Source organism: Gamsiella multidivaricata (assembly GCF_025024155.1).
Source record: "Gamsiella multidivaricata strain RSA 2152 chromosome Unknown BC939scaffold_29, whole genome shotgun sequence".
NCBI classification, from domain to species: Eukaryota; Fungi; Mortierellomycota; class Mortierellomycetes; order Mortierellales; family Mortierellaceae; genus Gamsiella; species Gamsiella multidivaricata.
In genome coordinates this window covers 378,983-392,481 of record NW_026251737.1, presented here as the reverse complement: position 1 = coordinate 392,481, position 13,499 = coordinate 378,983, and the positions used below count along the sequence as shown (strand labels likewise).

The following is a 13,499-nucleotide window of genomic DNA, read 5'->3' as shown; positions in this document are numbered from 1 at the left end:
CAAATGTCAAATATCCGAATGAACGCTTGGCTGCCGGTGATCTGGCTGTAAATAGAGGGGATAAACTTGCATGCAGCCTCGGCCCTAATGCACTCACTCAGTCTAAACCTTATTTCGATTTGTCACTTTCAACACCTCATCATCCTCATCCCAGTTCATCCCATCCTTCAGCGCTAATCGATCCTCCCTTCCCCCCCTGTGGAGAACCCATGTGCCATTAATCTTGGAAGGAAACCACTACAGATCCCTTCCACCTCATCTCATCTCACACGAGCACTCAGCTCGTCCTCGTTCAGTTCATACCCGTTACCTACACCTTCTTTGTCTCCCAAGAGTATATATCTTCCTTGCCCTCGGAACATCGCCTCTCTCTGGCTTTCTCTCCACTTCACTCTTCTTTTTCCCTCCAATGAGCGCCCGTGCTTCGCGGATAGCAACCATGCCGGCCATGGCCCTGTTCTTCGTCCTCCTCTCAGGCACACTCTTCATTGCTGAGGTGCACGCCCAGACTCCAATCTTACCAGTAGGAACCACCTCAGCTGCTTCTTCAACAACAGCGAACGCCGGATCGACAACCGCGTCTGCATCGGAACCGACAGCATCCAGTATTTCAACCGGATCAGTGTCCGCCACGACCTCGACCTTCACCGTACCAGCAACATCAACAAGTGTCCTCTTACCTACTCAGCCCACACCCGGTCCAGCTAAGAACCCTTTTGAGCCTGGCACGGTCAATTGCTTGGATAAGCCATACTGTGGCGCAAACGAGGAATGCTTTGTGCTCGAGGATGGATTGGTCTGTTTGGAGAAGACCATGAACTGGGGCTACATCCTAGCTCGCAACAACTCTGGAATTCCTTCCGTCCCCAGCTGGTCTGGACCGCGCTCGCAACTGAACACCAACTGTACGCGCTTCCAGATGCCGAAGAGCAGCGACAAACCAGGACTGGCACTGATGGTGTATGACTTGATCCAGGGTACTCTACCCAGGGACTTGCTGTTGTCCCGGTTCGATCAGGCGACGACGATTTGGTACACGATGTTCTCGAATTGCGAACCGGATCTGGCCTGCATGATGGGCGAATGTCAACTACGACCGACATTGAATCAGAGCTGTACGTCTTCATGGCAGTGTAATCCGCAGGCCTTGGGTCTGGACGAGAACAATTCGCCGATTGCGACGGCGAATGTAACGGGGATCCGATGCGAGTATGAGGATGGCAATTTGTCCGTGAACAAGACCTGTCAGTTACTTCATCGGGAGGCTGCATCAAATTCTGGAAGCGGGTTTTCGGCCTGGCAAGTCATCCTTCCGATCGTGGGATTATTGGCTCTGGCATATTTTGGAACGGTGTTCTACCAGCGCAGGATGAGGAGGCAGAAGCTTCGCAAGTGGAGCAGGGTCATGGAAGGTAAAATGCATTTTGTTATAGTACTTCATTGTGGGATATGCTTATTCGCAGGATTCATTTTGCGGGGCGCGGACAGAAGAGCGCTACCTCAGATTATGGTTTATTCAGGATCCATTTTGTGAGGACATGGAAGAACGCTAGATGGAGCACTTTGGGATTGTCATAGAGAGAAGCGGTGCGGAACAATCCATGGGCGTTGCATGCACAGAGGAGCATTATAAAAATGAAAGCGTTTTCAGGGCAAAAGAAGCGGATTATTTAGCGGATTCTAACATCGTGCTGTTCTTCTGATGCTGATAGACGACAGGAATGAGTTCCAGATGCAGCCTTACGACGACCTGCGCTGAAGAGACACAAAAATAAAGACACATCAGCAGCGGGGAACATGGCTTCCCTGGGTATTGTAAAATATCGTAATAAAGTATATCCCTCTTCTTTCAAGGCTCAGTTTAATGTTGTTTATTGTTATGCGTGGATGTCTGCACAACACGCCGGCAAAGGCTATGTTTTTTTTTTTTTTTTTCCTCCAGATCTCCGGATCCGTGCGCATGGAGATTCTTCTTTCCCCCCTCCCTCACCCCCCACCCCACCAAAAAAAAAAAGCGAGTGTGGAGACAGAGCCGAACAAGCATCTGAGCGTTTTTTTTTTTTTCTTTTTCTTTTTTTCCTGCCTGGGAGATAGTGAAGCTCAGGCCCACACTACCAAAGCATGAGCAAGGTTACTCCAGCCTTCATTATAGTCTGAACTCTCTGTCGTCCTACTTGCTACGATCGAAAGACACGACTTGACGAAAAAAAAAAAAATAAAGAAAAAAAAAAGAAAAGAGCAGGGGAGGATGGAGGCACAACCAAAATAACTCTCAGACACTGTACTTTCCGACAAGATAGAAAGACAGCAAAAGGAAACTAAAAGGTGGAAGGGGGTGGGGGTGTTGCATTGGACAAAGGAAAGTAGTGGCAGGCATCAGTCTAGGCCTCTTTCAAATCCTTCGTGTCCTGGACGGACAGGATACGCTGCTATAAGGTTTCGCTCTAGTCTGGCAGCGCGTGCGTTCGAAACACGCTAGAGTCGGGCTAGGTCCCAATCTTGTTGAGCCGTCTGATGTCATTGTGCCTGGCAGAGGTGTGTACTTACGCACCCATCAGTATCTTTATTCTCTTTATTCTGCAATCTAAATGTGTTAGAAGGCAAAAAAAAAAACAAGAAGAAAGCAAAGCAAAGCAAATAAGAGGAGGAAGGGAAGCGAGTGTGAGAAAGTAGAGGGGTTGTTGTTGCTTCCTATTCTCCCGCGTTTTAGTTTCTCCTCTGTGCAGCCACGCGTCCACTAGATTGTACTTTCTGGAAAGAAAGAAAGAAAAAGTTCGAACATGCCATCTTCTCCACGCACCGCCTCTTTCTTCTTCGTTTCTTTTAGTTTCTAGTTTTCCATGCGGACTAAATTATCCAACCTGTCGCGTAAGTGTAGCGCAGCGTACATGTAGTATGGAAGGTGAGGATGGATGGTAAATCTCTTTTCCGGGCAGACTGGGATAGTCTATGTGTGTCCGAGCTTCGCTTGGACCGGTATGAGATGACATAGCAATAAGCATACGATGGGCTGCGAAAGGATAGAGGAAACAGAGGATGGGATGCAGGAGGCAGGAAGCGCGAAGCTCTTCCAGTGCTTCAATGAGTAACCCCCGTCGTGTGTCCCCTGTTCCCTGTGTCTTGAGATGGTGCTACTGCATACATACTATGGTCGCACATACAATACACGAAAGACCGAGGATAAAGAGGGATACACTGCATCGGAGGACAGGTCTTTCTTTTTTTTTTTTTTGCATGGTGGACACAGAACACAGACACAAGTCATCCATCGCACCATTCATCAAACAAAATCGAGCACAAAAAAAAATAAGAAAAAAAAATAAGTCATGGCTGGTCAATTGTGCCATAGTGCCATGGTGCTATAGTGCCATAGTGCACTGTAATAAGTTTCTTTCCCTTGGTGTCCCTTCTTACTTCTCTTGCCTTCTCCATTCCCATCACCTTTCGACCCACTCATTCGGCACTAAGCAGCTCCCTTTGCCACCAAACTCCATTCTTCATTCCGCATCTCATCACTTTCATCTTTTGGAGGGTGTATGTGGTTTCCCTTGGTGTTCTATTTCTCGCGCGATACATTTTGTCTTATACCTGCCTCACTCTCTCCTTCATCACTCATCATTATCGCCGCTATCATTAGCAGCTTTTTTTATTTTTATTTATTTCGAAAGCTGCCTGCCTCCTTTCTTATTCTACTTTGGTGCTCTCCTCCGTGATCAGGATACTCAGGCACCAGTCCTTTTCACTTTCATTCTTCCTTCAGGCACTATCTTCAGCACATACCGCCTTGTACATTCACATATAAAAGGAGACCGTTGTCTTTTCTGTTTGCTCACTCATTTGCATTTGTAAAGAAAACAAAAATAATAATTGTCCGACGACAACTGCCTTCTCCACACTTCGGTCCCATCCCATCCTATCCCAACCCATCCTACTTCCTTTCTTCTTATTTTCTTGACACCAGAATGATTATTGATATCCTTCCCTTTCGCCTCAAACTGGCCTCGATCGAAAAGACCGATATCCCCCGTTGCACTCATCAGCTTATGAAACTGGTTCTCTTTCCAGCAGGGTAATCAAACACATTTTGTTACCCAGCATCTTTTGTTTTGTATATATTTTTTTTCGTCATCGACTAACCAGAGTTCTCTTCCTTTTCGCCTTTGCTTTCCTACCTCCTTTGTAACTCTGTATACGCATGGTTCAATTTTGCTCACGTTACTGCTTAATCGCACCTTGATCCATTTTTTTGTACTTTGACGTGATGTGGCATATATTTTATTCATTTCATTGAATCAATTGAACGCCGTGCTTCGACCCCAGGCCAAAACACTTTTTCTCATACACAGAAACCGACAAGGAGGTCTCGCTGATCCTGGACGAGACACATATCCCTGGCTTTCCGGATGATGTCCTCGATGTATGCAATGTGATCTGGCGGGCCGTTCAGATCGAGCCCGGCGAGTCGGGCATTGGTAAGCGAATAGCTTTTACTTTTCTTCTGTGCTTATTACGTTGATAACGTCCCTAAAAAAGAGAGATGGCAGGGATATGCATCGCAAAAAAATAGAAGCGACTAGGGTAACATATGCATTGCAAAAGGGAAAGAAAGGGAAAAGACGAATGAAACAACAGATGCATGCATTCATTCAGGATAGGACAGGGTCCTCCTCTGGACTCGAAGAGCTAAGGGGTGGGTGGGAGGTTCTACAAAAGGACCAGGCGCGACAGCATTCGCCGACCGGCTTTTTTTTTTCCTCGAGTCCCACCATTTACCAGACTCTCGTGTAACAGTTTCTTTTTCGCGAGTGATTGATTCTTTGTTCTTGAGGTATCTCTCCAGAATTTTTGTATTCCCCCAGTTTAAAATTGGCTTGTCAACGGTATGGGCGTGTACCAGCACCTGGGCTGAAAGGGTACTTGGAGTGGCCCTGGCTGGCTCTAGCCATTTCTAGAGTTACCCCGGTCTGATGAAAAGTATGTTCATGTCCTTCGATGTCATAACCCATAGCGGCGATCGAGGTGGTCCCCCGAGTCTCCAAGCCATTGGCCGACATCGATGTCTCCATCATGTAAGTGTGCCACTCCTGCATAGGACTGGAACTAAACAACGCATTTTACAGCTAGCCCATTGCCTCTGCCTCGCCACATCCATCTCAAATGGCTACTACTACTACTACTATTATTACTGCACCTCAACCCAAAAACAAAATGAGGGGATAAAATTTTGAGGGAAATACAACAAAGTCCATCCATTCCATCCAACAGTAATGCACGCAGGATATGGTATAATACCCCATCCAATGGTGCAATGGATGTCTGCACTGAACGTATGCGGATACCACCCGTTTTTGTCTAGTGCGAATGCACTATGCGCACTATACGAGGTCCCTTTCTTTTTTTTTTTCTTTTTCTCCTCCCCTTTTGCATGCACCTTGTTGTTTATTATGTCGATTGCTGGTTGTAAACTCTGTGCTTAAAGAGGGCAGCAATCGGACTCATTACATATACCATATACTGTGAAATTGGCTGTCTCCCTTCCCCACGTTTCTTACGCGATGAGGTCATCTACAACTCTAAATTCCAGTGATTCTAATTGTGTCCGAACGCACATTGAACAATTCGCATACGCACTTACTTCACTCCATACATTACATATCACGCACACTATGCTATACTCAACCACGGCTCTACTACTACCGACTGTATACTCTCTCACATCGGCCAATGACTATCAGTGTTCATGCTGGTATTACATCCAACTGACCTCATCCTGTCCCTTGCATTCTTTCATTAACAGGCAAATATCAACATACGACGCAGATTTTACACTCCTGCCCGAGTGTGACCTCACACGCGCGCTCGAATGCCTCACCACCACCTTCAGCATCGGCAACAACCCTCTCGAAGATGCCGGACTGCAGCCCTCAGATCTGCAGTCCTGGGAGGAGACCTTCCCCACATGTGCCGCAGACATCAACTCGCTTCAGGACGCACTATTGCTCGGTGCTGCAACCACACGCGGACGTCAGTCCAGTCTCTCGGGTCCACTTAGAGGTGGTGATGACATCAAAAGTCATGGGGATAGCGGTATTGGAAGCGAAGCGACTAGTGGACCGAACAGTGGACTGACGAGTGGTCATGGAAGTCATGTGCTGGACGCAGCCATCCAGGGTCTGGGCTCATCCTTGCTTTCGTCATTGTCATTGAAGGAGAGTGTCAGGGCCGCAAGGACTCGACAGCCATTCCAAATCAATTATCCATATCGTTTGCATATCACGAGTATGGAGAATGGACTCATGGACCAGCTCGCCATCCGCTTGCTTGAATCCATCTTTTTCGACAACAGGCAAGTCTCTGTAACCGGCATTGCTCACTTTTACGAATTGACAATCTGGTGGCTCGTGTAACACTAACAGATCTTTATTATTTTTGTGTTGGATACCAAACAATAGAGATGATCGGTTCTTCTCGTTCACACAAACGGATTCGACATTGAGCATCATTATGGACGAGGCAACGATGAGTCTCTTCCCAGACCACACGCTCAACACCCAAGAGGGCGACTGGCGGCTGATCTCGATCGGTGATGGTCCCTTGGGGATTGAAGAAGAAAGTGGAATTGTTAACGAGTTTTCGCGGCCGTTAGGCGGAGATGGGGTCGGATTGTTTTATCTGAGCACCTTCAGCGCGGATTATATCATGGTCAGTGACCAGGACTTTGATAGAGCGGTCGAATGTATGGAGAGTACGGCCCGGTCGAGGATGCCATCGTCACCACTGTCGCCCTCATTATCGCCGAGAGAGAGTTTCAAGAGACAGCAGGACGCAAGGTCAATACGATCGATCGATACGGCGTCGGTGTCGGGAGCGTCTTCGGATGTCGAGCCTGGAGAGCTGTCACCGGTTTCGACGGCGGCGGATTCTTCGGATGGCAAGGGGGATGAAGAAGGAATTGTGGGTGCCCATCCGGAGGAGGCGATTGCTTAAGAGCAGAGATACCCCAGCAAGGAATGTCAAAAACTGAATAAGGAGGAAAATATTACGCGCATTGAACATATATTTGTAAAGGAATACAATAGGTTTGTATACTAGTAAAGAAATACGATAGCTGAGAACAAGCAACAAAATGAATAGCATATCCTTTTTTTTTTTTTCGGAAAGGTCAGAAGGGCAAAATGAGGCATAAGTGTGTGGAACGGGTCATGGAACGCGTGTTTGCTGACACACATACGTGTATGTTTCTACTTTTGGGCCTTTCGCTTTCCCTGCCTTGGATTGCAGGTTCATGCCTAGCAGAGGAGTCGGTACCGCGAGTGTTTTTTTTTCTTTCTTTTCTTTTTTTCGAGTAGTCATGTCGGAATAAGGTGTCAGACCTGGACCCTTGGGAGCCTTCTCTTACCCGGCTTCATGGACGGAGAACCTAGAGTCGGTGTTGAAGGTGTAAGATAGGCGCATCGATTGACTGGGGTTACTTGGGTCTTTCCTGGCCTCGACAAGTACTTGTGGAAAACGTTGGCGGTACAATTTTTGTCGTGATAAAATGCCCTTGCAAAACAGCCACTTCGTCGCGACACTGCCGGCAAAGTTATCCTTCGTCTTCGCTTCCTTCTCACTTCTTGCAACTGGGATGCTGTTTCGAGTTGTGAAACTCATTTCATCTACAAAAAAAAACATTTGGTGACAAACATTCGAGACGAAGAACGGCCGAGACGTACTGTAGAGCAGAGTTAGCTTCATGATCCATGCCAAAGCTACTAAGACCGATTGCAATTACCATCTTATGCTGTAGATCTCTCTCCTCTGACCAATTGTCCCTTCCATCATCTTCAGCAGCCAGCTTGTGGGTGAGCACTCTGAAGTTTGCCGGAATATGCCCTGTCCGCATCCTCAGCTTGTAAAATCTGTGCAAGTCATCGTAACTAGATCCTCTTCCACATCCCAATCTCGCTTGATAACTTCATAAGATGAGATCGTGATTCCATCGTCATCGTCGTTATCACTATCGTCATCCTAAACTAGCAGCATGTCAAGATTTCGCCTTGTTTGAATCGCTAGAAGTGGGCGGACGAAACTGCTCCGTTCATTTTCGGTCCTTTAGGACATCCCTGGCATAAATTCGTTTCTAAGGATTATTGCGCGCTTGCTACCATCTACTTTTTTTTTCCTGCTGCATGTGCCCCCATCGACGTATAGCTCTATATATAGGTGGGCCCTCGAACCTATTGACCAGGGACCTGTATATGAGACCCAATACGCCTTTCTCGTCCACCGAGCTCCAATGGCTTCAAAGAACGCAATAGAGGCAGGCTATCAAATTGATGGGGATAGGTGCCTCTCCAGGATGGCTCACTCTGGACGCCATACGTACAGTGCCCTCCCAAAAATTATGAGACTAAGGATTTTAGAATGGGATGACAATTCATTCGGACTAAAAGCGGGTTGAGCCTCCTTCGGCTTCCAGCACCGCAGCTACTCTTTTATTCATGGAGGCTACGAGATTCGCGATGGTTTCTGGGGATATTTTTTTTTCCATTCCTCATGAAGGGCGGCTATCATCTCTTCTTTGCTGGTTGGTCTTCTAGAACGACGGTCGAGACGATTCTTGAGAATCGACCAGATGTGCTCGATGGGGTTGAGATCAGGAGAATTAGTTGGCCACATCATCTGAACGCCGTTCCTCAACCGCCAACTGTTCGCGTGCTTACTTGTATGAACTGGCGCGTTATCTTCCATGAAAAGGGCGTTCTTCACTTGCGGCATGAACCTCTTTTATTCCTTCTCATACACCGTGTTGATGAATCCCGGTCCTTTATTGTTGTCGCCGTCGATAATGATAGGATCTAAATTTTTCCCCCCCGCGATTGCTCCCCATACCATAATTTTCGTTCTTCCACTTCGAAGACGAGGTTGGATGTTCTCTGGATGATACTTCTCTTCTTTAGTATGCCAGATGCGGATCGTCCTGAAGTCTTTGCCTATTTCGAAGCAAGACTCGTCAGACCAAATGACTCTTTCCCAGTCAATCCACGTCTACTATTCTTTATCTCGCGCAAGTGATAATCGGGCTTCAACATACCTTGGCTCTAAACGAGGCTTCTTGACGGCAACGCGACAAAAGATCCCGCTGTTATGGAGAACTCTGCGTATTGTGTTCTTAGAAACAGGCTTGGGCGACTTTGCAACTATCTCTTGAAGAGTCATACGGTTGTCGCTCTTGACCTTGTTGACAAGCTGCTCAACATCCAGTTCTCCAAGAATTGATGGTCTTCCAGGTTGCTTCTTGGGGACAACAGTGCCATCTTTATCCCACTTTTGCACGATCAAAAGGACTGCCTTGATGCTGAGATTGTGTTTTTTGGCAATGTTGGATGGGGTCATACCACTCGTGGGCTCCAATGATACGACCCTTGAGTTCGATAGAATGGTGTTTGGGCATGATGGTGGGGTGATGGAGTGAAAGAAAGATAATGACCAAGAGGTTTTACAATGGCTTATTGAACCAGTCTACGAGCTCATTTCAGTCGTATTCTAAACCCTAGTCTCATAATTTTTGGGAGGGCATTGTACATGTTAATAGGCGGAAAGTTCAACCACCTTTAGATTTTATTAAAAAAAGGTTTTAAGACTTGAGAAAGACTACGAATAGCAGCATTACACAGAGTTGGGAGAACAAGGGATGTAATGTTCGGATTGGCCAAAGTTGGCGAAATATAGGGAAGTTGCTATGAATAACGAAGCGAGCGGTATGTGGGATGGAGGAAAGCAAAACGTGTGTTGAAAGGAATTATGGACTAATAAAAGAAGTTGTCCTTGGTTCGGAAGCATATTCTCAGGGCGTACCAGAAGTTAAATGCATATACAATAAAAGTTCTTAGGGCCACATATATTTCCGGCACAAAGAAGAGGTATAAGTGATTGGTTATGAACAAAGCCTTTGTGTTCGCGACTGGTACTATATCACTCTGAAAACGCTTGTTATCCGTTCCTAATCTCCTGTCCGTGGCTGCACCATTCATACGAATGGCAACGGCCCCTTTTTTAAGAGTCTATGGCACTCGCTCTTCGCTACCGTTTATTGATATGCATATGCTAGAATAAAGTAAAATGAGTAGATGCAATGGATAAAGTGTAGGAATGATTAAATGAAAAAAGTGAGCGGTATATGCTTAAATGTGAAGGCAGATGCTAAAGGGAAATGATGAGACCCCCTCCTTGAATGTATTGAGATGGTGAAATCAGAAATTTAAAATAATAATCGAGGATTGAGAGTGAGCGCGGATGGAGATGCGAAGAAAGAAGAACCAGCTTGCCGCTCTCTGCGTTCAGTGTGCCAAATTTGGGCGCAGCATCAAGATCTACTCTGTTTTTAAGGTTATCGGATCGGCGGTTTCACTCACGCAGCTCCTTCAAAAACTGATCGTTCTGACTGTAGTCCTCCGACCCATATCCATAGGCGCTATGTCCCATCATCTGCTCCCCGCCTGCCCTTGCGCCTCCCACTGCGCTACCACCGCCAGTACCTGACATAGAAGCACCGGGCGCCAAGTGCATATGCTGGTGCTGCTGTTGATACTGATGCTGTTGTGGGTCTTGTTGGTACTGGTGCGAGTTATACTGATCTTGGTATCCGTACACGTCATACTGTCCCGCAGTCATCTCTTCCTGCTGCTGACTCATCTGCAACTGGTAGTGGTATTGGTGATATTGGTACCCATATTCATCCGGGTGCATTACATTGGAAGAGCATTCCTGAAAAGCTAGGTGAGGGTGCTGTTGCTGCTGCTGGAATTCAGACGCCGAGTCGGGCATTGCAGAAGCCGCGGATATGGCCCCAGTCACGGTGGCGGCAGAGGTAATATTCTTCATCTGTGGATGTGCATGTGCGTGTGCAGGAGGCGGAGGAGTTGGGCAAGAATAATCGGAGGCAGGATCTGTGGTACGAATACCTGCACAGGGAGAACTACTCTTGGAGCTGCCCGCGATCTTGCACTTGAACTGTCTCGATGGCTGTCAGTCAGTAAATAACGGTAAGCGTTGTCAGTGATTGCAATAGCGTCCTTCTGCACATTTCTCGCTTTCGGTCGTCTTTCTCAATATGTCATACCGACAACCTCCATTTGCGAAAGATCCACACACCGATCATTCCCGCCACAACCACTGCCCCCACCACAATCCCGACAGTCGCTCCAGTATCCTCCTTACTATTATCCGTCGCTCGACCTTGGCTCATACTGTTACCATTCGCCCCCAATCCTTCTCCCTCATCCTCATCGGCCTCTCCTTCGCCCGACTTTGCCGTTTCCGGCGCCTCCTCGGGGCGAGTTTCACTGCTTGAACTCGATCCATCCCTTCCATGCGTGTTGCCGTTAGCCGTTTCCGCTCCGGAATTGTCTCCAGGGCTTGAAGATTCGGAGCTCGGTTCTGGGGCGTCCACCGTGGTCATAGTCGTGGTAGGAGGGGTGTCAGGTTTAGGCTCTGGAGTCGGCTCAAGGTCTGGAGTCGATGCGAGCTGTGAAGGAGGTGTAGTTCGGTCTGGCACAGGTGTTGGGACGGGTGCATCGGGAACAGGTGTGGGCAATGTCCCAGAGTTGGATGATGAAGAGGTAGAGTCTGTGGCAGGTGGAGGCGATGATGGTGGAGAAGGAGCGGAGGAGGTGATTGAGGAAGGTGAACCTATATGTCAATGGGGATTACAAAAGAATGGAGCATGATGGATGGTTAGCATTAGCAAGACCAAGAGTAGGCAGCGCCACCAAAAAATAGTGTTTCGACCCTAAGGAAATGAACGACGCTGGTCCGTGCATTGTTGTTGGCTCGTGCTCAACTCAAGGTATATCATATCATCCTTTAGAAGATCCATTCACCGCACTCGTGGTTATCTATACTATGCTATACGGTGTCCACGCTTCCGAGTCCTGCACAAAATGACGCTCTTGTGAGTTATCTCTTTGTTCACGTTACGCACCACTCCACCCTCTCGACGCACAAATGCATACGATGTGCTGTTGCTGCAAGGAGTACGGAGGTTCCGCTCTTCAAACAAGGAATTGGATGCAGCCCAAATAATAGTAAAAGGTATTTTTTTAGGAGTCCATCCTTCCCCCGAGAACTCAATGACAATTTCGTTCTTGCTTTCTCTTTTCTCCTTGTTTTCTCCTGTTTGTTGAAAGAGCAAACTGAGCGTTGTAATTTTTTTTTCCTGTCGGATTATGTGATGCAGTCCTTTTTGGCGTAAAAATAATCAACAAAATAAGTGGTTGGGAAGGCTAAGGGTCGAAAAACACCCAATATCAAAAATGTGTCGAGCAAAAAATGAAGAAAAAAGGCTCCCTCAATGGCTCAGGTACCCAAGCCCATCCAAGGGATCAGTTACACCACCGACTAGCCATTGTCGTCGACTCGATATGCGATCGGACAGATTGGCCGTGCTGTAGTAATTGCAAACAACAAAGAGGAGCTTACCTTTAGAATTAGATGTCGAAAAGTTTTCCGAAGGTACTAGCATATTATCGAAAGGGTCATCCGCTCGTCGTTCGCCTGTGAGCCGACGAGGTCCCGTCTTTACAAGCGTCCTTCTTTCATAACTCTGTTGTTTCTCCGGCTCCTGCTTTTGCTTATGCTCCCTTCTCTGCCTCTGCTTCTTCAGCTGATTCTGCTGTTCTATCGAATGCTTTACTCTCTCGAAGTGCGATTTCAAAGCACCATCTCCATTATTCGAACCCTCATGCGAAGGAAGCAAACGGGACGGCATCAGAAACCGTCGTGACAGTGATGGCGGTGCGCTTGCAGCGGGCATCATTGCCGAGACAGGAACTTTGGATTCCTTGCTAAAAATGATCCTGGGGTGATCTTCCGAATCTACAGGTTGTGTTATTGGTGCCACTGCTGGGGCTTCTGACATCGAAGAGGTTGATGCAGGGAGGGTGCCTTGGGCGCGACAGGATGGTGTGTATGAGAGGATCGTTGACACCGTCAGAATTAGGGATAGGGATGTGAACCGCATCGTGTAGTGCCTCTGCCGCGATGTTATCGTTAGCGAGAGCGAGAGAGGAAGATTAGGGACAGGTATGAAATGATAGTGAGGTTGAGGAGGGAAGGAGGATCTGTTCGATCACAACAGGAGTGGGTCCGTGAATGCCGATGCTGCAAGTGAAATGGAAGTGAAAAGGACAAGAGAAAGCAAAGAGGGATCAAGGGCACCGAAGCAGAAAAGAAGGAGAAAACGACTGAGGAGAACAGAAAAGTACGTTTCATGGATGAAGGGAAGGGGAAAACAAAATCGTACATTGATTCGCGCTAGCAGATCAGAAATTAAGCAGAGATGTAGGAAAGAGCTTTGGAGAAAGCGAAGAAAGCCAAAGTCGAAAGGGAGCCAGGCCGGACTCAAAAAGATGGCATCTATTTTTCTCGTGGTGATTATGCTCCAGAGCTGCATCCCGTTCCAAGTACACGGGAGCGCGACTTTTGGAGCTCCTCGTGGGGCTCCACTCACCAATATT

At 47.4% G+C, this 13,499-nt stretch overlaps 3 protein-coding genes across 3 annotated transcripts; 2 read left to right on the top strand and 1 right to left on the bottom strand.

Annotated features, from left to right (window-relative positions):
- The first annotated feature begins 107 nt into the window (after positions 1 to 107).
- On the top strand, positions 108 to 1,855 carry BC939DRAFT_450321 (uncharacterized protein). Its single transcript, XM_051555513.1, has 2 exons — positions 108 to 1,412; positions 1,713 to 1,855. Exons 1-2 carry the CDS (start codon positions 410 to 412, stop codon positions 1,757 to 1,759), a joined length of 1,050 nt encoding a protein of 349 aa, XP_051412728.1. The 5' UTR covers positions 108 to 409; the 3' UTR covers positions 1,760 to 1,855.
- Positions 1,856 to 3,838: 1,983 nt separating this feature from the next.
- On the top strand, positions 3,839 to 7,139 carry BC939DRAFT_144099 (uncharacterized protein). Its single transcript, XM_051550171.1, has 5 exons — positions 3,839 to 4,069; positions 4,321 to 4,472; positions 5,009 to 5,069; positions 5,798 to 6,346; positions 6,453 to 7,139. The coding sequence occupies exons 1-5, from the start codon at positions 3,963 to 3,965 to the stop codon at positions 6,985 to 6,987; spliced, it is 1,404 nt and encodes a 467-aa protein (XP_051412727.1). The 5' UTR covers positions 3,839 to 3,962; the 3' UTR covers positions 6,988 to 7,139.
- A 2,915-nt stretch (positions 7,140 to 10,054) lies between these two features.
- Positions 10,055 to 13,389, bottom strand: BC939DRAFT_450313 (uncharacterized protein). The gene is made up of 3 exons (XM_051555512.1): positions 12,463 to 13,389; positions 11,105 to 11,673; positions 10,055 to 11,007 (listed from the first exon to the last, which is right to left on the bottom strand). Exons 1-3 carry the CDS (start codon positions 13,001 to 13,003, stop codon positions 10,390 to 10,392), a joined length of 1,728 nt encoding a protein of 575 aa, XP_051412726.1. The 5' UTR covers positions 13,004 to 13,389; the 3' UTR covers positions 10,055 to 10,389.
- Between the last annotated feature and the right edge of the window lie 110 nt (positions 13,390 to 13,499).